General features: G+C 39.4%; 1 protein-coding gene across 2 annotated transcripts in view; it reads right to left on the bottom strand.

Annotated features, from left to right (window-relative positions):
* Positions 1–24,075, bottom strand: part of LOC106569811 (vasoactive intestinal polypeptide receptor) — a 103,152-nt gene extending 79,077 nt beyond the window's left edge. For both annotated transcript variants that reach the window (XM_014141442.2, XM_014141443.2), the window contains exon 1: positions 23,800–24,075. In XM_014141442.2, coding sequence (XP_013996917.1) covers positions 23,800–23,853 — 54 coding nt within the window. In that variant the 5' untranslated portion in view covers positions 23,854–24,075. The remainder of the gene's footprint in view (positions 1–23,799) is intronic.
* Between the last annotated feature and the right edge of the window lie 3,521 nt (positions 24,076–27,596).

Below are 27,596 nucleotides of genomic sequence, written 5' to 3'. Positions count from 1 at the left end.
AGTGGACCCCACTATAATAATATGTTACTGTAGACCCCACTGTAATAATATGTTTCAGTAGACCCCACTATAATAATATGTTTCAGTAGACCCCACTATAATAATATGTTTCAGTAGACCCCACTATAATAATATGTTTCAGTAGACCCCACTATAATAATGTGTTTCAGTAGACCCCACTATAATAATATGTTTCAGTGGACCCCACTATGATAACATGTTTCAGTGGACCCCACTATAATAATAATAATAATATGTTTCAGTAGACCCCACTAGAATAATATGTTTCAGTGGACCCCACTATGATAACATGTTTCAGTAGACCCCACTATGATAATAATAATAATATGTTTCAGTAGACCCCACTATGATATTATGTATCAGTGGAACCCACTATGATAATAATAATAATATGTTTCAGTAGACCCCACTGTAATAATATGTTTCAGTCGACCCCACTATGATAATAATAATATTAATATGTTTCAGTAGACCCCACTATGATAATATGTTTCAGTGGAACCCACTATGATAGTAATAATAATATGTTTCAGTAGACCCCACTATAATAATATGTTTCAGTCGACCCCACTATAACAATAATAATAATAATAATAATAACAATATGTTTCAGTAGACCCCGCTACAATAATATGTTTCAGTGGACCCCACTATGATAACATGTTTCATTCGACCCCACTATGATAACATGTTTCAGTGGACCCCACTATAATAATAATAATATGTTTCAGTGGAACCCACTATGATAATATGTTTCAGTGGACCCCACTATGATAATATGTTTCAGTAGACCCCACTATAATAATATATTTCAGTAGACCCCACTATAATAATATGTTTCAGTAGACCCCACTATGATAATATGTTTCAGTAGACCCCACTATAATAATATGTGTCAGTGAACCCCAATATAATAATTTGTTTCAGTAGACTTCACTACAATAATATGTTTCAGTGGACCCCACTATTATAATATGTTTCAGTAGACTTCACTACAATAATATGTTTCAGTAGACCCTGCTATAATAGTAATAGTATGTTTCAGTAGACTCCACTACAATAATATGTTTCAGTAGACCCTGCTATAATAATAATAGTATGTTTCAGTGGACCCCACTATAATAATAATAATAATAATATGTTTCAGTAGACTTCACTACAATAATATGTTTCAGTGGACCCCACTATTATAATATGTTTCAGTAGACTTCACTACAATAATATGTTGCAGTGGACCCCACTATTATAATATGTTTCAGTAGACTTCACTACAATAATATGTTTCAGTAGACCCTGCTATAATAGTAATAGTATGTTTCAGTAGACTCCACTACAATAATATGTTTCAGTAGACCCTGCTATAATAATAATAGTATGTTTCAGTGGACCCCACTATAATAATAATAATAATAATATGTTTCAGTAGACTTCACTACAATAATATGTTTCAGTGGACCCCACTATTATAATATGTTTCAGTAGACTTCACTACAATAATATGTTTCAGTGGACCCCACTATTATAATATGTTTCAGTAGACTTCACTACAATAATATGTTTCAGTAGACCCTGCTATAATAATAAAAGTATGTTTCAGTAGACTTCACTACAATAATATGTTTCAGTGGACCCCACTATTATAATATGTTTCAGTAGACCCTACTATAACAATGTTTCAGTGGACCTCACCACTAATACAGACCCCACCACAGTCCTCCAGCGGTTTATCTGATTTATAGCCATTACTTTGCTGGATGAGACTCTTCAGCTGTGACATTAATCAAATATATATGACCGGGCTGTTGTTAGACAGAGAACCATTCAACCAACCAACTATACAGGGATATTTTTAGAACCAGCCCATATGGCTGGAGGTCCCTCTGACAGACTCCCACAAGGAGACTACTGGAGTTTGAAGCAGTGTGATTGTTGCACTAGTGATGGAAAACCTCCATAGAGACCCTCTAGTCTATTCTCTCTTCCCCATTAAGAGGTGGAGGCAGGCAGTGTGATTGTAGTGTTGGTGCTTGAAGTGATGGAGGACCAAATGGCATAGTATTCCCTTTATAGTGCACCACCTTTGACCATGCCCATTAGGGCACTATATAGGGGACATAGTGAATAGGGTGCCATTTTGGACACACACACACACACACATCCATGCTCTCCCTCCCATTAAGAGGTTGAAGTTGAGGCAGTCAGTGTGTTGTTAGCTGTGACAGCATGACGTGATGGAGGAGGTCCATGATGGAACTTATAACTAACACAACAGTGACATCCTCTCTCTCTCTCTCGCTCTCTCTCTCTCTCTATGGGACAGTATCGTGAGTCACTTGTTACTAATTGGGAAGAGAATTAGTGTGTCCTTCATCTCAATTGATAACATCAAGAGTAACTAGACTGTAAAGGGGTTACTGAATTTGATAGTGGCTTACAGGCAGCTCGGTGCCAAGTAAAATTCTGTATTTCATACAGTACACCTACTGTAATATAAATATGGTATCAAAGCAAGTACTGTGTAATGACACAGCACAAATCGGTGGCGGCCCATCCACTAGGGCGTTAGGGGCGGTGCCCCATTTGTAATTGGTAGAAAAAAGTGAAAAAAAGAATCAAATAAAAACAAAATATATATTATAACATTCAAGGATTATGTTTAAAATGTCTATAAAACTGTGGTTAATTTGTTTACATTTTACTGTTAATTTTTTTTTCTTCAAAACAAGCTGTTCAGTTACCTACTGCTTAGCCATCAGCAGCTCTGGGCACACGGCCTGCCGTCCAGCGCTTGCCAGCTATTAAATTGCTTGCTATTGGGGCGGTGGACTGCAGCAATGAGATTGCAGGATTGCATCACATTATTTTCACAACACAAAGTAAATGGACCATCCTGTGGTGTTGAAATGAACACACAGGCCTGCTCTATCAGGTATTAAAAAGTTGGCGCTAAAGAGAAAATTGCAATGAATTTGTGAATAAATAATCATGACAGTGAGTGGGAGAGGGAGAGCTTGCTAGCTCGCATGCCAATCAAGTCTAACTAAAGTTACTGGCGAGCTCATCGTTCTTGTGACCAGGGTTGGGTAGGTTAAATGTAATCCGTTACAGTTACTTGTTACCTGTCCAAAATTGTAAACAGTAATGTGACTTGTAACGTACCTTCCCGGATAACCCAAACTCAGTCACGTAATCTGATTACGTAATCTGATTATTCATTTTAGATAATTTACCCCTTAAGAGGTGCAGGTTAGAGTTTTTTGTCATGAATCTTGTTCTGGAGGCAGCTCTGCAGAGTAGTCACTAGCTGGCACAGCCACAAAGTAATAAAATCTGATTTTAAACCTAAGAATAACCCTCAAACCGCAACTATGCGGAAAAAGTTTACCACCATTTCCTGGTTGCAAAAATTCTAATAGTTTGCCTAATTTCACTTTATGTGACAAAACAAGTGGAGAATCATTATACCATCTAAACCACTGTGAATATATTTTCTAAAACCAAAAATATAGAATTTTCAGCTGTTTGAAGCTGGTGTCCAAAACTGAAAGACAAAGTTTAAGAATGGGAATCATAGAAATCATTATCTACTGCTTCTTAGAATTGCTTTCAATAAGAATGACAGATCTATTTAACTAGGCAAGTCAGTGAAGAACAAATTCTTATTTTCAATGATGACCTAGGAACAGTGGGTTAACTGCATTGTTCAGGGGCAGAACAACAGATTCTTACCTTGCCAGCTTGGGGATTCAATCTAGCAACCTTTCGGTTACTAGTCCAACACTCTAACCACTAGGCTACCTGCCAACCCATCTATGACTCACATTTCTCTATGAATCTGGTCGGGTCCCCAAAACGTTACGCCTAACCCTAACGATGAAATTATTTATACTTAAGTACATTTAAAACCAAATACTTTTAGACTTTTACTCAAGTAGTATTTTACTGGGTGACTTTCACTATTACTTGAGTCATTTTCTATTAAGGTATCTTCACTTTTACTCAACTATGGCAATTGGGTACTTTTTCCACCACTGCTCATTGCTTCGAGTTGAGAAAATAAATGCTGCTCTTGGAATGGCATGCTTTGTTTAAACTGCTGTTTAAGTCCATAAAAATTGCGCAAGTTTGAGCATGTTTCCGTTAGGCCTATGGAATTTGTTTATTTATTAATCAGCACGAATTAGATTGAGCTATAAAAGCCCCAATCGTGGTCTTCTTAAATTAAACTTGTTTTTGACAGGATGGAGCACAATACCACGGGGGAGTTTAGAGGGTAGGAACTCCCTCAAACTTTTATTCAATAGGCTGGGATCTGAACTATACAGCTGTTGCATGAGCAAATTTTATATTGGCTGTCCACTGGGGCATATTCATTTTGCCGATTCTGTTGCAAAACATTTCTGAAACGGAAGCAAACGGAACGAAACAGGGAGGGACCTACCTGAATTTGTCCAATAGAAACTCTTGTTTTGTTCTGTTTGCTTCCATTTGATTCTTAAACAGTAAACGTTTTCCTGAATGAATACACCAGTTTCCTTAATGAATACACCAAAAACAATGTCGCAAAAACAATGATTGATAGGAAGCTTAAACTTATTCAATTCAACCATTATTTGGTTAAAATAAACATATACTGTACATTTGTGAACAGCCATCCACAACCACCACAATCAATAAGGCGCAAAAACCTAAATGAGAGAGCTGCAGTATGATTCACATCAATGCGCTATGTAGAGATCACTAATAAGTGGAATCCATATCGCCCGTAGGCTACACCCCAGCTGTCATCCTTACCTCCAAGCGTTTATTGAAGTTGGATAATCTTTGGATGCCGACAGCAGTCACACCATTGGAAGACATATATTGCACTGTAGCCTGCAAAAGCCTATTCCTGCTCTTTTCCCGAGATCAATCAAACGCATTGGTGTGTGAGCATCATAGTGGTGGTCTCTGACTTGTGGTCAGACTCGCTCACACTGAAAACAATTCACTGCTGATATTAATGTCATTGAGAACACAGAATGATGTCAAATATTTTTTGAGCAAACATCCTTTCTGAATATAAAAGTAATCCTACAAGTAATCATCTAGTTTTTCTAAAGTATCTGTAATCTGATTACCAGCAACAACAACAAATTGTAAAGTAATAGATTACAGAAAAAAGGTAATCCATTACATGTAATCTGTTACTCCCCAACCCTGATTGTGACATTATGCTAGCTAGCGATCCAACCTGGTCTCAGAGCATTTCGTAGTATTCTGTAGGTAAATTCGAGACAATGCATTTAGTATGACATGTTACGGTTGGTATAGTTATATAAAACAGATGGTTACTTAAAGCATAAACGAAAGTAGGGTGGATGGGTGGGCGTATAACGCGAACGTCTAGCAACCCAAATGTTGCGAATTCTAATCTCATCACGGCCAACTTTAGCATTTCAGCAACTTTTAAACAACTTACTACTTTCTAGCTATGTTGAAACTACTTAGCATGTTAGCTAACCCCTAACCTTAACCCTTAACCCTTTAACCTAACTCTTAAACATAATCCTAACCTTAACCCCTAGCCTAGCTTAAAGTTAGCGAGCTAGCTAACGTTAGCCACCTAGCTAGAATTCATAATATATCCTACGTTTAGCAAATTCGTTGAAGCTATGCTTGATGTGTTTTCCCTGTGCTTGATGTGTTTTCCCTGTGCTTGTGTCACCGATGTCATGAAGATGCTGCTGCCTGCTCATTCAAATGATATAACTTTTGGTAATCAATACAGTGGCAGCATGTGCAGCAGAGGTGATTCTGTTTATACATACAAAATTGAAATAAGTGTATTTATGCTGTTGTTCAAATGCACAGACCAATTTACACTCAGGCGGACTGTTTATTAGGTACACCACCCCATTCACGAAAATGGATCGCTCCTACATGCAGGCACTAGGGATGGGGGTGTGAGAATGCGGGTCTGGGCAGGTGAGATGTTTAAAATTGTATGTGTAATAAAATTAAATTTAAAAAAAGTAAAAAGCAGGCAGACAGGCATTGAGGCATTCAGTTACTGTTCAACTTGAATGTTAGAATGGGAAAACGAGTGACCTAAGAGACTTTGAGCGTGGTCTGATCGTCGGTGCCAGGAGCGCCGGTTCCAGTATCTCAGAAACGGCCGCCCTCCTGGACTTTTCACGCCTCTTCCTATTCCTTCACATTGTCATCAAAGTATAGGATGATGCGTTACATTGCTTTGAGAAAAGCCCTCTTACTCATATAAGAAATATGGCTAGTGGGTGGTTTGAAATGTTATTTCAAGGGAAGCCAGCAATCAGAGAAAGAGCTGTGTTATTCTGACAGTCATCCTGGTGTGAATTACTAGCATCCCTCCATATGTTGAAGACAATAGTCACAAGGACACTGATGCTGACTGGACAACCAGAACTACAGAGGAGGCAGACAACATGGAGGCTGTTGCCATGGTGTCTTATTGCAAGTAAGAAAAGTCATCACTGCCTTATTTCACAAGAAATGAAGAGAAACCAACCATCACATAACTGACATGTGGATGACGATTTCACTTCTTTGGTATCCATCAACTTTGGAAAAATATCAAGGCCTAACCTCTGTAACACTCCTCAACTCTAAGAAAATTGTAGTTTATACGCCAGTGTAAACTTTGTTAGCTCAGAAATAAAATATTAGGTTCAATATCGAAATTCAACTTCATAAATCAATATTGGTTCATATATGAAATACTGCAGAATGTCTTATGTATCAGGGTGACTTGTGTAGGAATGTAGGTCGGATGCTTTGTGAAAGGATGCTGTCTAAAAATCCCATACAAGGTGAAAAGGGATGGTATTGTAGGTATAGCAGGACATTGTTCCCTCACATCTGGGACCCTGTAGACCTGGGGCCCTGTATAGCTGGGGCCCTGTAAACCTGGGACCCTGTAGACCTGGGGCCCTGTAGACCTGGGGCCCTGTAGACCTGGGGCCCTGTAGAGCTGGGGCCCTGCAGACCTGGGGCCCTGTAGACCTGGGGCCCTGTAGACCTGGGGCCCTGTAGAGCTGGGGCCCTGTATAGCTGGGGCCCTGCAGACCTGGGGCCCTGTAGACCTGGGATCCTGTATAGCTGGGGCCCTGTATAGCTGGGGCCCTGCAGACCTGGGGCCCTGTATAGCTGGGGCCCTGCAGACCTGGGGCCCTGTAGACCTGGGGCCCTGTAGAGCTGGGGCCCTGTAGAGCTGGGGCCCTGTAGAGCTGGGGCCCTGTAGAGCTGGGGCCCTGTAGAGCTGGGGCCCTGTATAGCTAGGGCCCTGTATAGCTAGGGCCCTGTATAGCTAGGGCCCTGTATAGCTGGGGCCCTGCAGACCTATTTTATTAGGATCCCCATTAGCTGTTTTGGGTATTTTATTAGAATCCCCATGACCTGCTTCTAAAGCAGCAGCTACTCTTCCTGGGGGTCCACACAAAACATTTAACATGACATAGTACAGGACAGTAATACATTATAGTCTCGCCAATAGTATGCATTGGTTGAAACTCAATTTGAAATCTCCTTACCATCTTATCTAAGCCAATATGACACCGGTGTCGATGAAGTCAACTTGATTGGAGGTACACAACTCTCGTCATGATCCGTCCGGCCGTTACCAAGAACCACTATTCCAAAAAAAATTTGGACAGGGTTGGTAGCATTTTTTGCTCAAATTCTAGACTCCAGATTGAAACTAGGCTACTGCGTCCATAAACTGACCATCGGACTTAGATCCATTTGGAATGAATACATTTGCAGGTTGCAATAGTTTTTTATTAAATTCATAAATTTAACGCTCTCACGTGCACATTTATGCCCAATAAAAACCAACGATGGGCTACCTTTCTAACAAACCTAACATCTTTTCAGCCGTATCTCAGAGTTCTAAATCCGAGTGCAACTTGGTTGCAGCGCAACAGTAGGAGCTAGCTAGTAGAAGGCTAGCAGCTGTAGCTAGCTACAGCTTACACCAGTTGAATGAGAAGCAGAATGGAAGTTAGCTAGCTAGCTAGGTATATTTTGCTATGGAAGGTTTTTCATATGGCTGAAGTCATCTGTGTACACCGCTGACCTGGAATCAGAACTTAAACAAATACAGTGTCGTGAAAAATACCCCCTTTCTGATTTTATCTATTTTTGCATATGTTTGATACTGAATATTATCAGACCTTCAACCAAAACCTAATATTAAATAAAGGGAACCTGAGTGAATAAATAACACGACAATTACATACTTATTTCATTTATTTCATTAACAAAGTTATGAAATAAGTGTCATGACTGTCCTGATCAGATCAGGTTACAGGAGACCACAGCCCTACAGAGTATCTTTCAACCCCCAACAGAGGAGGAGAGATCTAGGGGTCTGAAGATGTGGGGGTTTTATGACCCCTCACGCCCATGATCAATCTTAGGCCACAGAGAAATTCCTTTGTCCTCACTATGGAGAACTGGCCTCAGAACATTAAACATGCAATAAAGGGACTTTGGAACAATGGTTTCCGTCAGCCACAATGGTGGTCATGACGATAGATGGAATATGAAAATGTATGTCATTTTTGTTTGCTATTAAAGGTTAACAGATGACGTTATGAAAACATTGTACCTTTAAGAGTTTTCCCAGTATATGCCTGATGTTTATACATTGTACGTTGTGTGGAAAATATCCAAATCAAAGAGAATGTTTTGGTAAAGATGAAATGTGAAGTTAGTTGTCTAAAATTGGATTTGAGTAAAATCTAGGCCTTGCCCTTATTAACTTGGTACGCCCAGAGAATTGCCCTAAAGGCGGTTACGCCCACTTCTGACCCGAAGGTATAAGACATGTGAGTTAAGAATTAACATATCAGACTAAAGTGACCCCAGGCTGCAGCCGAGGTCTAAAAGTTAAACGAAATCCAAAACGCAACACAAGGTTGAAGACAAAGAAATCTTTTTCTACCCAAGCTACGGATGAGTAGCTGTGTCTAAGCGGGTGAATTCAAGCCGAACCACCTAGCCTCCACTCTTCATCGAATCGTGGTATCTACGTTGTTTCATTCCTACGCTGTGAGCTCTGAGCTACAGAGCTGTCTGTCCTCAGACGACACTATCAGAGAAAGGGGGAGAAATCAGACCACTAAGCCAAAAGGGACACTGACATCGTGAGGACAACCAGAGAGTTGCGTTGGAGAAGTGCGTCCTTGAGCAGCCTAAACGCGCCACGCGGAGCTTCCCATCTGAGACCTCCAACACGTAATTACATCATTATATTCTGACCCATAAGAGCGGCAGTTCGGGGCAAGGCTAGGGTTAAAATAAGCATTGCTGACAAATGCAACCAAATGTATATTTCTCTCGTGTACTTTCTCTTTTTCTCTCTCTTTTAAATCCCCATTTTGGGTAAAACACGCCATAGTGTGTTGGCCCGTTATACTAAGTCCTAATCAATAGCTTAGACTGTGTTTTGTGTATGTGTATCTTTTATCATCATTTTAGCTTGCTAGTAAACAAATAATCAACTAAGATTGGTGTGGTAAACTCATTGGTGGGACCCAGGTCCATGCAGATTCCCGGATTATGCGACGTTCAGAAATAAGACTAGAGGAATTTGATTAATTAGCGACTGTTGTAAAATCGATATTCTGATATTCTTTGAGTTAATTTGGGAAATAGAAACTCAATAAAACTAATTTTCCCATGGTGCCCCAGGTTAATGAGTTAATAATTGCTTGATTCATTGCTTGATTCATTTAATCACGCAATTATAAACCGTTAACCTGTTATGGATAGGGGGCAGTATTTTCACGGCCAGATAAAAAACGTACCCGATTTCATCTGGTTATTGCTCCTGCCCAGAAACTAGATTATGCATATAATTGTTTGATTTGGATAGAAACCACCCTAAAGTTTCTAAAACTGTTTGAATGGTGTCTGTGAGTATAACAGAACTCATATGGCAGGCCAAAACCTGAGAAGATTCCATACAGGAAGTGCCCTCTCTGACCATTTCTTGGCCTTCTTTAGCCTCTTTATTGAAAACAGAGGATCTCTGCTGTAACGTGACACTTTCTGGTTTTTGATATAAATATGAACTTGATTGAACAAAATATGCATGTATTGTATAACATAATGTCCTAGGAGTGTCATCTGATGAAGATCATCAAAGGTTAGTGCTGCATTTAGCTGTGGTTTTGGTTTTTGTGACATTATATGCTAGCTTGAAAAATGGGTGTCTGATTATTTCTGGCTGGGTACTCTCCTGACATAATCTAACGTTTTGCTTTCGTTGTAAAGCCTTTTTGAAATCGGACAGTGTGGTTAGATAAAGGAGAGTCTTGTCTTTAAAATGGTGTAAAATAGTCATATGTTTGAAAAATGGAAGTTTTCGGATTTTCGAGGAGTTTATATTTCGCGCCACGCCCTATCATTGGATATTGGAGCGGTGTTCCGCTAGCGGAACGTCTAGATGTAAGAAGTTAATCATTCGATGGGCAACATTCATCACATTAACTAATACAACGTCACAACATATGTGTGTGAAAAAGTAATTGCCCCGTTACACTCAATAACTGGTTGTGCCACCTTTACCTGCAATGACTGCAGCAGTGTTTGGTTTTCACCAAGCAGAATGTGACCCATTTCATCGCAAAAAGTTATACTTTTGACCCATCTAGCCATAGAGCATTCTTCCAAGAGTCTTGATGTTCATCCAGGTGTTTCCGTGTGCTTTTTCGCAAACTTGAGTCAACTTTTTGGATGAGATGGGTCACATTATGTCTGCAGAAAACCAAACACTACATTTCACAGTAAGAACCTCATACCAACGGTCAAGCATGGTGGTGGTAGTGTGATGGTTTGGGAATGCTTTGTTGCCTCATGACCTGAACAACTTGCCTTAATAGAAGGAACCATGAATTCTGCTCTGTGTCAGGGAGGGTGACATGTAATTGTACTAGCACGTATTGCTACTACGAAGGAGAGAACATTGGAGAGACCACATCTCAAACTCTCAAGGAAGACGTCATTGCCCTCATCCGTCAGATGCATGCCATCCCTACAGTACAAATACATGTGATAAGTTGCACATGTTGTAAAAAAAGTTAAAAATAAAAAAACACGTGTCAAGCTGTCCCACGTCGAGCTGACAAACGACTTATGTTTATTCATATAAACACCATCCACCAAACACTATCAGTAGCACTTATGTATGTTCTGTTCCAAATCTGTGAGTACTCCCATCTGTTTTCATATTTATACAGCCATTTATAAATGTGGGAATGTGTGCTCTTTTACTGGAGTTGGAAATCTGTGTACAACATTACTAAGAACATGTGGCTGAAAGATTCAAGAGTGCCTATCCAATGTCAGATTTGTAAATATGTATTCTTAAAAGGGTAATTTTGTCTAATGACTTTGTGTTTCTTAGCAGTTTGTCATTTGTCACAGTGTTTGTATCAGGAGTTACCAAAATTGCTATTGACCAGCCATAGGGTTATGAAGGCCTTTTTGTTCAAGCCCAGTGCTACCACAACTGATTCTACCACTCAGCTGTTCACCGAGACCTCAGCTGTTCACCGAGACCACAGCTGTTCATCGACACCTCAGCTGTTCATCGAGACCTCAGCTGTTCATCGAGACCTCAGCTGTTCATCGAGACCTCAGCTGTTCATCGAGACCTCAGCTGTTCATCGAGACCTCAGCTGTTCATCGAGACCTCAGCTGTTCATTGAGACCTTAACTAGTAAAACTGGGCTTGAACAAGAAAGCGTGCATAACCTTTAGGGTCGGGAATTGCCAGGGACATCACGATATGATATGTATTGCGATTCTCATGATTCTATATGTATTGCGATTCTCATGATTCTATATGTATTGCGAATCGATACTGTGGTTTTATTTCGATTCGATGTTCCAATTTGAGTTAGTTAATGACACCGGAGGGGATGGCTGCCGTTTTACATGCTCCTAACCAACTGTGCTATTTTGTTTAGTTTTTTCGCATTGTTTGTAACTTATTTTGTACATAATGTTGCTGCTACCGTCTCATATGACCGAAAAGAGCTTCTGGATATCAGAACAGCGATTACTCACCTAGAACTGGATGAAGATTTTTTTCTTGAATGTGAAGGATATACTGCTTCCCCGAGACCAGGACCAAATCCCTCTCATACGGGTGAAGAAAACACGAAGATATCGTGGTCAGAGGTCGGGGTGGCTAAACCGCCACTACCATCTGTCCTATTGGACAACGTGCAATCACTGGAGAATAAACTGGATGATCTATGATCAAGACTATCCTACCAACGGGACATTCAAAACTGTAATATCTTATGTTTCACTGAGTCATGGCTGAACGACGACACGGATATTATAGAGCTGGCTGGGTTTTCCATGCATCGGCAGGACAGAGCAGCTACGTCTGATATTGATGTCTATTTATCAATATCAGCTTTTGCGTGATGTCTAATGTTAAGGTATTGCTCTCCTGAGGTAGAGTTCCTCATGATAAGCTCATCTGTATTATTTGTAGCTGTCTATTTACCACCACAAACCAATGCTGGCACTAGGACTGCATTCAATGAGCTGTATAAGGCCATAAGCAAACAAAAAAATGCTCATCCAGAAGTGGCGCTCCTAGTGGCCGGGGACTTTAATGCAGGCAAACTTAAATCCATTTTACGTCATTTCTACCAGCATGTCACATGCGCAACCAGAGGGAAAAAAAACTCTAGACCACCTTTACTTCACACACAGAGATGCATACAAAGCTCTCCCTCGCCCCTTATTTGGCAAATCTGACCATAATTCTATCCTCCTGATTCCTGTTCATAAGGAAAAACTAAAGCAGGAAGTACCAGTGACTCGCTCAATACAAAAGTGGTCAGATGACGCGATTGCTGCGCTACAGGACTGTTTTGCTAGCACAGGCTGGAATATGTTCCAGGATTAATCCAATGGCATTGAGGAGTATACCACCTCAGTCACCGGCTTCATCAGTAAGTGCAACGATGATGTCGTCCCCACAGTGACCGTATGTAGATATCGCAACCAGAAGCCATGGGTTACAGGCAACGTCCTCACCGAACTAAAGGCTGAAGCTGACATTTTCAAGGAGCAGGACACTTATCCGGATGCTTAGAAGAAATCCCTCAGACGAACAGGCAAAGCATCAATACAGGACTAAGATTGAATCCTACGACACTGGCTGTGACACTTGTTGAATGTGGCAGGGCTTGCAAACTATTACGGACTACAAAGAGCTACTCAGTGACGCGAGCCTACCAGACAAGCTAAATGCCTTTTATGCTCGCTTCGAGGCAAGCAACACTGAAGTATGCATGAGACCACCAGCTGTTCCAGACGACTGTGTGATCACGCTCTCTGTAGTTGATGTGAGCAAGACCTTTAAACAGGTCAACATTCACAAGGCCGCGGGGCCAGACTGATTAATGGGACGTATACTCGGACCAACTGACAAGTGTCTTCACTGACATTTTCAACCTTTCCCTGGCCGAGTTTGTAATACCTACATGTTTCAAACAGACTACCATAATCCCTGTGCCCAAGATAGAGAAAGTAAGCTGCCTAAATTACTACCGCCTCATAGCACTCAGGTCGGTAGCCATGAAGTGCTTTGAAAGGCTGGTCATGGCTCACATCAACACCATCATCCCAGAAATCCTAGACCAACTCCAATTCGCATACCACCCCAACAGATCCACAGATGACAATCTCAATACCACTCCACACTGCCCTTTCCCACCTAGACAAAAGGAACACCTATGTGAGAATGCTGTTCATTGACTACAGCTCAGCGTTCAATGCCATAGTGCCCACAAAGCTCATCACTAAGCTAAGGACCCTGGGACGAAACACCTCCCTCTGCAACTGGATCCTGGTCTTCCTGACAGGCCGCCCCCAGGTGGTAAGTGTAGTTAACATATCTTCCACGCTGATCCTCAACACAGGGGCCCCTCAGGGGTGTGTACTTAGTCCCCTCCTTTACTCCCTGTTCACCCACGACTGCGTGGCCAAACATGACTCCAACACCATCATTAAGTTTGCTGATGACACAACAGCGTTAGGCTTGATTACCGACAACGATGAGACAGTTTATAGGGAGGAGGTCAGAGACCTGGCAGTGTGGTGCCAGGATAACAACCTCTCCCTCAATGTGAGCAAGACAAACAAGCTGTCTGACAATTTGTTGTCCTTCTGTTGCATCTCTATCGACATTACAGCATCTGTGCTGTAACGTGACACTTTCTAAGGCTTCCATTGGCTCTCTAAAGCCTCCAGAAAGTGGAATGGGGTGTCTGCTGTCTCTGGGCAAAGTACAGCAGCAGAGTTTGTAAGTGGTCAGCCTGGGGACAGTGAGACTGGAGATGCGCGGTCACGAGAACTCGCCATGTTTTTCTTTCAGTCTTTGAATGAATACAATGTTACCCGGTTGGAATATTATCGCTATTTTACGAGAAAAATAGCATAAAAATTGATTTTAAACAGTGTTTGACATGCTTCTAAGTACGGTAATGGAATATTTTGAATTTTTTTGTCACGAAATGCGCTCGCGCGTTACCCTTCGGATAGTGACCTGAATGCACGAACAAAACGGAGCTATTTGGATATAACTATGGATTATTTGGAACCAAAACAACATTTGTTGTTGAAGTAGAAGTCCTGGGAGTGCATTCTGACTAAGAACAGCAAAGGTAATCCAATTTTTCTAATAGTAATTCTGAGTTTAGGTGACCCCGAAGTTGGCGGATGTCAAAATAGCTAGCCGAGATGGCCGAGCTATGTACTCAGAATATTGCAAAATGTGCTTTCGCTGAAAAGCTATTTTAAAATCGGACATAGCGATTGCATAAAGGAGTTCTGTATCTATAATTCTTAAAATAATTGTTATGTATTTTGTCATCGTTTATCATGAGTAATTTAGTAAATTCACCGGAAGTTTGCGGTGGGTATGCTAGTTCTGAACATCACATGCTAATGTAAAAAGCTGTTTTTTTATATAAATATGAACTTGATTGAACAAAACATGCATGTATTGTATAACATAACCTGTTGGGGCTAGGGGGCAGTATTTTCACGGCTGGATAAAAAAACGTACCCGATTTCATCTGGTTACTAATCCTACCCAGTAACTAGAATATGCATATACTTATTATATATGGATAGAAAACACCCTAACGTTTCTAAAACTGTTTGAATGGTGTCTGTGAGTATAACAGAACTCATTTGGCAGGCAAAACCCTGAGACATTTTCTGACAGGAAGTGGATACCTGATGTGTTGAATTACCTTTAAGCCTATGCCATTGAAACACACAGGGGTTGATTAATGTTTTGGCACTTCCTATTGCTTCCACTAGATGTCACCAGCCTTTACAAAGTGTTTTGAGTCTTTTACTGTGAGATCTGACCGAACAAGAGCCATGGAACGGTGATGGCCGATTAGACTCTGGCGCGCGAGTTCATGTTGGGTACCCTCGTTCCAATACGTTATAAAAGAGAATGCATTCGTCCACCTTGAATATTATTCATGTTCTGGTTAAAAAAGGCACTAATGATTTATGCTATACAACGTTTGACATGTTTGAACGAACGTAAATATATTTTTTCCCCTCGTTCATGACGAGAAGTCCGGCTGGCTTAGATCATGTGCTAACAACACGGAGCTTTTTGGATATAAATGATGAGGTTTTTTGAACAAAACTACATTCGTTATGGACCTGGGATTCCTAGAAGTGACATCTGATGAAGAGAATCAAAGTTAATGGATTATTTACATAGTATTTTCGATTTTAGATCTCTCCAACATGGCCGTTTGTCTGTATAGCAAAGCATATTTTTCTGGGCGCAGTGCTCAGATTATTGCAAAGTGTGATTTCCCAGTAAGGTTATTTTTAAATCTGGCAAGTTGATTGCGTTCAAGAGATGTAAATCTATAATTCTTTAAATGACAATATAATATTTTACCAATGTTTTCTAATTTTAATTATTTAATTTGTGGTGCTGACTTGACTGCCGGTTATTGGAGGGAAACGATTTCCTCAACATCAATGCCATAGTAAAACGCTGTTTTTGGATATAAATATGAACTTGATAGAACTAAAAATGCATGCATTGTCTAACATAATGTCCTAGGAGTGTCATCTGATGGAGATTGTAAAAGGTTAGTGCATCATTTTAGCTGGTTTTATGGTTTGGTGACGCCCGTCTTTGAATTGACAAAACATTACACACAGCTATTGTCAATGTACTCTCCTAACATAATCTAACTTTATGCTTTCGCCGTAAAAGCTTTTTGAAATTGGACAACGTGGTTAGATTAAGGAGATGTTTATCTTTCAAAGGGTGTAAGATAGTTGTATGTTTGAAAAATTTCAATTTTGACATTTATTTGGTTTCAAATTTGCCGCTCTTGAAATGCACCTGCTGTTGATAGGTTGCACCACGGGTGGCACGCTAGCGTCCCACATAGCCCCAAGAAGATAATGTCCTAGGAGTGTCATCTGATGAAGATCATCAAAGGTTAGTGCTGCATTTAGCTGTGGTTTGGGTTTATGTGACATATATGCTTGCTTGGAAAATGGCTGTGTGATTATTTGTGTCTATGTACTCTCCTAACATAATCTAATGTTTTGCTTTCGCTGTAAAGCCTTTTTGAAATCGGACAATGTGGCTAGATTAACGAGAGTCTTATCTTTAAAATGGTGTAAAATAGTTGATTGTTTGAGAAAATTGAATTGTGGTATTTTAGTTGGTTTTGTATTTCGCGCCGTGCGATGCCATTGGCTGTTGGCTAGGGGTTCCGCAGGCGGAACTGGGTTCCGCTAACGGAACGTCTGTCCTCAACAGGTTAACAGCTTCTACTCCCAAGCCATAAGAGTGACGAACAATTAATGAAATGGCCACAAGGACTACTTACATTGACCCCCCCCCCTTTGTTATTACACTGCTGCTACTCACTGTTTATTATCAATGCATTGTCACTTTACCTCTACCTACATGTACAAATGACCTGGACTAACCTGGACCCCTGCACATTGACTCGTTACCGGCACCCCTTGTATATAGTATATATTTATTGTGTTACTTTTAATTACATTTTTTACTTTTAGTTAGTAAATATTTTCTTAACTCTTTTTGTTGAACTGCATTGTTGGTTAAGGGCTTGTAATTAAGCATTACACGGTAAGGTCTACACCTGCAGTATTCAGTGCATGTGACAAATATAATTTGATTTGATGTCTGCTGCAGAGGGACAAGAGAGAGCCATGAGAAAACAAGATTTGATTAGTCATGGAATTAAAGTGCTCAAAACAAATTGGCTCCCTATTTATTTTTTTTTAAATATGGAGAACAAGCTACAGTATGAAGGACAAATAGTGGAGTTTTGGTGCAGGTACATTCACCTAGCGCAAAAATAATACGATACAATATGATTTATCATCAAAAATAATATCCCGATATGTGTCCATCAATTTTTTGCCCATCAATAATAACCATGTAGCTTTTCAAGAGCAATTGTGGCCATCCCTGAATTGTATGTACAAAGTTGACTATATCTGGTAAAGTACATTTGATTGTAAATTGTCTATTTTGTAATAACTCACTATTGTTTACAGGTAACGTAGTACTAGGCCTTCTGTAGACTTTAAAGTACATGTTTATGTAAATAATTAACGGCTACATAGTAACTATTGTGTTTGTTTTCCAGGAGCTTTCTCCATGAGCTTTCTTTCTCCATGTTCCAGTTTAGTCTTTATTGGCTTAAATGGATTTCTGGTTTTTCGCTTCCCTCTGGAAAATCAGCTGTTATATAAATACTAATAACTACATTATTTCTGTTGCCATTTTTTATTTTTGTGTACTTTTTACTTGACTTGTATTGCAGTGTTATGATGTATTATAATGTTCTATAATAATGTTGTGTTTTACACCTGGTGTAAAAACCAAGGAAAAAGGTAAAACAAAAAACAACGTTAAGTGCAGAGGGTGCAGATGGACAGATATATATATATATATATACACACTGTAAAATGTATACTGTATATGAGTGGCTGCGTTGAACACACCACCTCCTGTTATTATGTTCGGAACCTACTGACCAAAACAGGAAATATATTTATTTTTCAATTACATGTATTGCAGGCACCACAGTACTACAAGATAAAACAGCTCACTCAATCAAGCCTGATGGTGTTGTAAATATAAAAGCAAAGCTTGCTTTCATATCATTTTTTTAAAAGCTTGAAAGGGTATTGGAATGGGGTAATGGCTTAGTGTGGGTTGGGAAGAATGAAATACATTACTTTATATGTGATACAAATCAGGAGCACCTCCTCTAAGAGTATGAATGAGGCTGTTTGAGAAGGTTTAAATCCTAAGCAACTTGCCAACACATTGGTTTCAGTACAATAGACCAACATAGCTACACTAGTAGGTCAAAGCTGTGTGCTGGAAAACCTTGGTAGAGCATGGGTGAAGTACGCATTGTGGTGCTCATGTGAATTTCATTTCTTTTTCAGCTTCAGACCAATCCCTCCATCTCACTTAAAATGTGTTTTCTTGTTTTTAAGATATTTACTGTAGACCAGAACAAAAGTAGTGCATTATTTAGGGAATAGGGTGCCATTTGGGACAAAGAACTGGGGACTTGCAGTGTGAGGTACCACAGCTATGGAAAATGTCAGAGACTCTCAGAAAATAAATTACAGGGGGTCCTAGAACACTGGAGTGGAGACTCCTAGACTCCAGATTACATATTTCCCCTAGAGGCAGGGGTCCTTCTATCTGCTCTCCTCAGGTCGACCACTTTCCTAGCTACAAAAAAAGTACAATCAGCCTGGTCTCAGAGCTTTAGACTGCGTTCAATGGTGTGCAAATACCTGTAGACTGCGTTCAATAGTGACAAAAGCCTGGAGCAATCTCAGGGACTCTTGGCAGAAAATTGAAAAAGTGACCAATACACAAAATCCATTTTCAACAGAGCCTCCCTCTCCCTCGCTAGAGTTTCTAAGACGGAGATGAAGGACAGTCAATTCTGACTATACACACAAGGGATAATTCCCAAATGGCACCCTATTCCCTATGGGCCCTCATCAAAAATAGTTCACTATATTAGGAATAGTGTGCCATTTGGGACTCAGTGAAGATTATTTGAAAGGGAATAAGTGGACACACAAAGCATACCAAATCTGAAGAAGAATATAATAATAATTTATAATAATTGATTGGACACATACTAGCTGACTTGCATCCTCCAATCGAGGTACTTAAAAAAAAAAAAAAATTCTCCACACATCAAGAGGTATAACATGAATTTGTGTCAAGAGATTTTGTCAATCCAACATCTACATTTGATTAGAGAGCGTATCTTTCCAGTTTATATTCTCCAACCTAGGTCCTAGGGGAGAGGCGGCATGAGGGGCGGCATGAGAGGCGGCATTGATAAGATGTAACATTGAGATGTATTTTAGAAAGTTCATGTCAGCTCTCTGTTAAGTAGCTAGTTCGATGTAAACAGTGTTTTGAGAGACCGTTTTATAGCCTAGTTTTTCTTATTTTCGTAGATCCAACTATATATATTTGGTATTTTGGGGGGTATTTTATTAGGATCCCCATTAACTGTTGCGAAAGCAGCAGCTACTCTTCCTGGGGTCCACACAGAACAGGAAACATGACATAATACAGAACATTAATAGACAGGAACAGCTCAAGGACTGAACTACCTACTGTACATTTCATATCCAATTCTATTGCGTATCACCACCATGCTGTTACTAAAACAACTGTCTTCACCTGAAAGACTGTTATCCGGCGCCTTCTGCCATCTCCCTTTCCTTTTTTTAATGTATTTAAAAAAAATATATATAATTAAGATTAGTTGCATTTCCTTAAATTATCAGAATGGTCTAACAAGTTAACAATACATCATGTCTTTCATTTACCTTTCTTCATGAAAGACCACTGAACAAGAGATAACAGATTTACATTTCTACATGAAAGACCACTGAACAAGAGATAACAGATTTACGTTTCTACATGAAAGACCACTGAACAAGAGATAACAGATTTACGTTTCTACATGAAAGACCACTGAACAAGAGGTAACAACAGCATCATCCAATGATGTCATTGATTTTTCATTCTTAGTTTAGACCCTAAATCAAACACGAAACTGCATCATGCAGGACTGAAAAAATGGTTGAACCTGTCCTTGTGTAGCCTATCTGTCACGTCATGGCCAGTATAAGGGTTAATTGTCATTTTAGTTTGGTCAGGACGTGGCAGAGGGTATTTGTTTTATGTGGTTCAGGGTGGTGTATTAGTTAGGAGGGCGTTTGATTTATTATTTCCGGGTTTTGAGTTATGGTCTATGTTGATGTATTTCTATGTGTAGTCTGGTTGATCTGTTTCTATGTTGAGTTAATTGGGGTGGACTTCCAATTGAAGGCAGCTGTGTGGTGTTGCCTTTGATTGGAAGTCCTATATTAGTTGGGTGTGTTTGTCTGTTTAATGGTGGGAGATTGTTCCGTGTTTAGTGTGTGTAAACCTAACAGGACTGTCAGTGTATCGTGCGGTCGTTTTTGTTATTTTTGTATGTTCGTTTTGGAATTTATTAAAAGTTCAAAATGAACCATCTCAACTCTGCTGCATATTGGTCCTCATTTTCCGATGATGATTTCGCCATATCGTCCTCCGACGAAGAAATCCCTGACACTATCAGACTAGGACAAGACAGTGTTGCCATGACAACGGAATTTTGACTGTCGATACCAAATTTAGTATCACAAGACACGAGACCATCACGATACTCGATACGAAAATGAAAACATTACCACTGTAAAAAAAAAAAAAAAAAGGCATATTAGCCAAAGTCACAGAATGGCACTTGATCCAGACAGATAAACTCAGCTATTTTCTCTATTCAATCGTTGGGCATCTTTTGAGTTCAATATCATTATATTAGAATTGTTTTAAGTCAACATTTTTCAGAGACAGCCATGTATGCATTAATTAATCAATTATACATCCATACAATCAATTTGACTTTGTTTTTACCAATCAATCTACATAACAACACAAATGGTAATAATTTATTTGAATGGTAAATCTCGATTGATAAACTGGGTACATCAAGACTTAGCCTAGGTCTAGTCACAATACAGGTGAAGGAATATTCAATAGGATTCTGTGAATGCATTGAGTTATTGAGCTGATTTCACAGAGCTACAGAGGACAAACAATATGTTTCTCTCGTACATTTGGGACTTATTCTATTGTACTGATCAACAACATTTGCATTGAAGTAGCTTATTTGATAAAAGTCTGCCATCATTCAGGAGGCAAGGGGCGGACGGGCCCCATCGGAGCCCAATATTCACACACACAGTCTGGTCGCTGAGGTAATAGTTCCTCTTTGGGAGAGACGTGAGAGAGCGACCGAGTGAACATAGTTTTGATGGCAATTTGCTTTTACATTAGCATATTTTGCATGATGGTTTGCATATTATCACAAACAAAATACTAGGAATAATGAACTGATGATAAGGGAGGACATTGGCTGCGCTGATAAACAGAATGCTGCTACTCTCTGCTGTTATCATCTATGCATAGTCACTATAATAACTCTACCTACATGTACATATTACATCAACTAACCGGTGCCCCCTGTATATAGTCTCGCTATTGTTATTTTACTGCTGCTCTTTAATTACTTGTTACTTTTATTTCTTATTCTTACTCATATGTTTTTTTAAACTGCATTGTTGGTTAGGGGCTCGTAAGTAAGTATTTCACTGTAAGGTCTACACCTTTTGTATTCGGCGCATGCGACTAATAGAATTAGATTTGATTTATCCGTGAGACACATTTGACAGATGTTCCGAAAGTAACAAATTCTAGAACCAAACTGTTTTTCCTGTTCTAGTATCAAAAAAGTACAGACATTTTGGGTATACTGTGCAACACCAGGATAGGATAGGATGAGGGGAAAATTGTTAACTCAGCCTCTTGTAAATGATATGGCCCTAATACAAACGAGTTCCCAGAAACTGCAGGAGGTAGGCTATACAACAGCATCTTCCAATGGAAGTTATTAACAATGGTTGAGTGTTAGAATCACTCACTCAGCCTCTGGTGTATTGATGATGTTGACACTGTGTTACGAATACATGCCCCAGACACATCCAAGGCACTCTGGATAAATCGTCTACATAACCTATTCTGATTGAATAACGTTTTCTGAAGGTTTCTTCATGGTTCTATTTAAAGTCGTGTTCTCAGAACATTAAGAAAACGTTCCATAAAAATCACAATAAAACATCGGTAACGTTTAAAGAATGTTCTAAGAATGTTATTTAAAAACATATACATTCTGTTCTCAGCATCAACAAAACCGGCTATCCTCTATCATGCCAAGTGTGTTCAGGTGTGTTGGCCGCGCCCACTAATTGATCACACCCAATCTTAATGAGTGCTTGTTTCCTTTGAAATAGGGTCTGTTTGAATAGACACAAATTAACAGCTTTATATGAGTTCAAAAAACAGGGGGTGCTTGCTCCATCCCAGTAGCGCAGTGGACTAATTCCATGGATAGGGAACAGAAGATCACAGGTTTGAATCTCACTGACTGCCACAATAATAAAGAAAAGTGTTTGCATGATTAATGCCTAAGCAAATTAATTTCCAATGGTCCTGTCTGTGTTTAGAGTTCAAAACAGATAACCCAAACTAAGCTAGCAATGTTATTAAAAGTCTTATTGATACTTGTTCTCAGAATGTTATTTAATTACCTTCACATAACCTCTAATTTCCATTCTCAGAACGTTAATAAAACCTCCCAGGAAAACTTTCAGGGAACCATAGTAAAATGTTCTCAGAACCTCCCCGCAACCATAATAAAAGGTTCTCAGAACCTCCCTGGAACCATAGTAAAACGTTCTCAGAACCTCCCTGCAACACAAATATACAAGTTCCCAAAACAGGCAAAATGTTCACTTCCGTTCTCAGAATGTTTAAAAAACGTTCAGTTTTACCTGTCAGTAAACTTATGGTTTCATTCCCGGAACGAATGGGAAACCAAAAACGTACGTTCCCACTACTTCCAAGCAACCAAATGTGCTAGCTGGGTTTTATTTACTAAAACCCTATGAATGAATCACGCATAATGACAACAAAAATTGGCGTTTACACAGGCCCCACTGGACGCACACTGGTTGAATCAGCATAATTTTTTTTTTTTGGGGGGGGGGGGTTGATGGTCGAGGCAAGCAACCCCCACTTCACCCTCCACTCTAACGACACACGCAACATTCGTGCTTAAATCATCAGTCTTTGAGTAGTGGCAGTCTAGAACGCACATACATCAATAGCGTTAAAACAGAAATATTGTAACCTGCACACAAAAGTGCACGTTTCTATTTATTTGTAATATGTCCTGCTCACAGCTTCTGCAATATGTTGAAAAACCAATAACCTAAAAGCCTACGCTAAAGGTGATGCATCCTAAAATAAAATAAATAAAAAGTCTATAACCTTCAATTGAAATTGTCATAATCTATGTTTACTTGTCATTGTTATTCACCGGAAGTAAATGTTGCAAATTAGGAACATTCATGAATCACATAATGGATAATTTTGCTTATTTTTCATGTTCAGAAAAGCTTCCGTTCGTTCACCAAAACCACCAAAGTTGTCAGAAAAATGGGGTAGCAGGCAAAATAGAGAATTCGAAAATGAACTTTAGTAACAATACTCACAGGTCGCAACGTGCAGACTAGAGTTAAAACCAAGACACCTTTGGAAACATCCATAACGCTGGTCGATAAAGAAACGATTTGTCTTCTTTTTTTTAATATATATATATATATATATATACAAGAAAGATAATAAAACGGTACAAGCTGTTGAACACGAACATTCACTATAATTTGGAATAAAAGAAACTCTGTGATAAGTTATTGTAGGTAGCCACCTCGGATCGTTAGTATGAGCGTGCGTATTGCGCCGTGATCAAATCTGAACCATTACTCCACTGAGGAGCAATGACAGCGAAGTCAGAAGGCAACCGCACCCTGTCGGTGCGCCTCGGAACTTCCCTCGTTTATAAATTATATTCTGGGTTCTTCCACCTGGAGGAAGACAACAATTTCCCTGTCCTCTACTCGTCATAAAATACATAGTTGAAAAACTGAGAACAACTCAAATTATAAAGTTGCGTACGTCATAAAGTGTTTGTAGCTCAATTGTGATTTGACAAGACTACAATTATGCCGAATCAGATATGACATTGTGTTGCCATGTGTTATTATGCTGTCATAATCAAATATTGGAATAAAGAAATCAAATGAGCTAAAATATCCCCCATTGCCCCACAGCAAGAGAAAAACCGACCTGTTAACTTCTGTAAAAAAAGCACAGTAATCTCGTTTATCATACATTTCCCGCCTACTGTGTGCACAATTTACCACCTACTGTGTGCACGACTTACAGTAATACACTTCATTTCATGCATATTTTTTATTTTTTTGTACTGGCCCGCCGTGGGAATTGAACACACAACCCTGGCGTTGCAAACACCATGCTCTACCAACTGAGCCACAGGGAAGACCAGAAGGAGGATGGAATGAGGATAAAACCATGGGAAACCATGGGCACAATCAGGGGCGAAAATCTGATATCAACTTTGGAGGGGACAATTACATGACATTTTCTCAAGAGCAATTCCTGAGGGGGACACCAAAAGTAGTGCTGTAACACATAGCCTACATTGTAATATGGTAAATGTATATTGAGGAACCAAAGAAATAAGGTGTTTGCCGTACTCCTAACTACCGGTACCCAAAACTACACAACTAATCACAACAGCAATACCATTGCCTTTAACAAATCTTAGTTCAGTCACCAGTTTAAGTTGAGAGTGGGGGTATCCATGGCATTTTCCAATTATGTTCCTATTTTACAAGTAAAAAAAATTGAGAACCTTTCATAATGTTGCCAAAGACTCAACAAACTTACCTGAGACTCCCTGTCTCTGCCAGTCTGTCCCTGCATATCTGTCCCCAACTCTGCTGTCTGTGTGCCATCTGTTGCCTGCTCTGCCTAATGACATCATTGTGAAACATTTCCATTAGAATTTCATTTCTTTCTTATAAACATTTTATCAACTAGTCTTTGAGATATTAGGCTACTAGGGTTCTTACTATGCGTTTTGGTGTATTGAAAAATACTCTGATGTCCGTCTTTTATTTTTCTTCCATTTTTCTACCTGGCTGGCTGGCTGGCTACACACACAGTGTGTAGGTTATTTACAGTAGGAGATGCGCTTCTATCATCTTCAATCATTCTATTTGGGCTTCGATCTAAAAGGTAGCTAGCAAATGTGAAACGGATTAAAATTACAAGAGTTGACAGCTGTATGAGTTCACCATTTACACAACATATGCTGCAACCTTTTGTAATTTTAATAGTTTGTTTCATATTGGCTGGCTTCCAACAATAGCTGAATTTGCAAAGCTAGAGAGCACCAATTCAGTTTCAGTGGTGTTTGCTGTAATCTTTGCTACCCGGGTTAAATAAAGGTGAAATAAAATAAATAAATAAAAGTTCACTTGCGGCAATTTAGCTTTTGCAACGAGACCATTAAATATATTTAAGACAATGGTAGAAGAGTGTAGTTCTGTTCAGTTTGGATTTCAGTTTATTGCTAACCTTATCACAGGGACTTTGAAGCACTAACTTACATCATCTGCATGCTGATTCCATCTTTGACGACGCCACATAAATGGAATAGGTACTAGCTAGCTTAATAGTTAATATTTGCGCGCTAGCTCTGCATATTCAGCTAGTGTGTGTGCGCGATTGACTGGATTAACCTCACGTCAGTTACGTGCATTGAGTGCCTTTCAGACAGTAGATACGACCTCTCTGTTACCTAGCAAGCTAAGGAACTGGCAGTGGATCAAACCATTGTGAGGCAAAGGGTGGGGGGATTGCAATCTTTTGAAACTTAAAAACGCGCTATTAAGTGTCTATAATCAGCACAATTGCTTTCATTGCGTATTATTAATATTATTTAAATTACATAGTTATGTTTCAGTGATATATTGGGGGGGACAAATCATATTTTTCCCAGGATGGGGGGGTCGTGCTCCCCCCGTCCCGTCCCGTCCCCCCCCGGGATTTCCGCCCCTGGGCACAATGATTTCTTTGATTGGGCACGACTGCCTTAATCATAAACAGTTGTGTAAAGTACTTAAGTAAAACGACTTTAATTACTACTTAAGTAGGTATCTGTACTTTACTTGACTATTTATATTTTTTCTTTTACTTTTACTTCACTACATTCCTAAAGAAAATGGTGTACTTTTTACTCCATCCATTTTCCTGACACCCAAAAGTACTCGTTACATTTTGACAGGAAAATGGTCCAATTCACACACTTATCAAGAGAACATCCCTGGTCATCTCTACAGCCTCTGATCTGGCAGACTCATTAAACACAAATGCTTCGTTTGTAAAGTATGTCTGAGTGTTAGAGTGTGCCTGGCTAGCCGCCTGGCTATCCATCAATAAAAATACAAATAAAATGATGCCATCTGGTTTGTTTAATATAAGGAATTTTTAATTATTATACTTTTACTTTTACATTTGATACTTAAGTACATTTAAAACCAAATACTTTCAGACATTTACTCAAGTAGTATTTTACTGGGTGACTTTCACTTTTACTTGAGTAATTTTCTATTAAGGTATCTTTACTTTTAGTCAAGTATGACAATTGGGTACTTTTTCCACCACTGCTCATAAACACTCCTTTAAATTATTTTCCTTATCAGTGAAAGGTCAACATGTCCGGGTAATGAAATATCATTTAAATTTACAGGTGCAACTTTCTGTACCACTTCAGTCAGCTATGTTACAAAATGTTGGAAGTCTCGTGACACTGTGTTATGCTGTGTCTGCTGTGTTCTAAGTTCACTCTCCGACCGCTGGCGTAACTTAATATTAATGTGGGATTTAAATGCCCCAGACTGAGACACACACACACACACACACACACACACACACACACACACACACACACACACCTGGGCGAGTTGATCAAATCTTTAACACGGCCATATTATCCAACCGGTCTCAGAGCATTTCATGTTATACTGTACGTAAATCCGAGATACTCAATTTAGATGTATTTTTTCCATTTTGTGTGGTATGTATTAATTTGTGGATGCCCATCACCCATCACCCAATTCACATGATATGTTACGAATTACAATTTGTATTATATGTTACAAATTCGCAAAAAGTACAATATGTTACGAATTTACAAAACGTATGATATGTTACAAATTCTAGCTAGGTGGCTAACGTTAGCTAGCTGGCTAATATTAGCTAGGCTAGGGGTTAGGTGTTAGGGGTTAAGTTTAGGAGTTAGGTTAAAGGGTTAAGGTTAGGGTTAGGTGAAGTAGTTGCTAATTAGCTAAAATGCTAATGTTGTCTGTGTTGAGATTCAAACTCGCAACATTTGGGTTGCTAGACGTTTGCATTATACGCC

Source organism: Salmo salar, chromosome ssa14, assembly GCF_905237065.1.
Source record: "Salmo salar chromosome ssa14, Ssal_v3.1, whole genome shotgun sequence".
In the NCBI taxonomy this organism is placed as follows: Eukaryota; Metazoa; Chordata; class Actinopteri; order Salmoniformes; family Salmonidae; genus Salmo; species Salmo salar.
The sequence above is the reverse complement of the archived record's forward strand: the minus strand, read 5'-3'. Positions and strand labels throughout refer to the sequence as shown.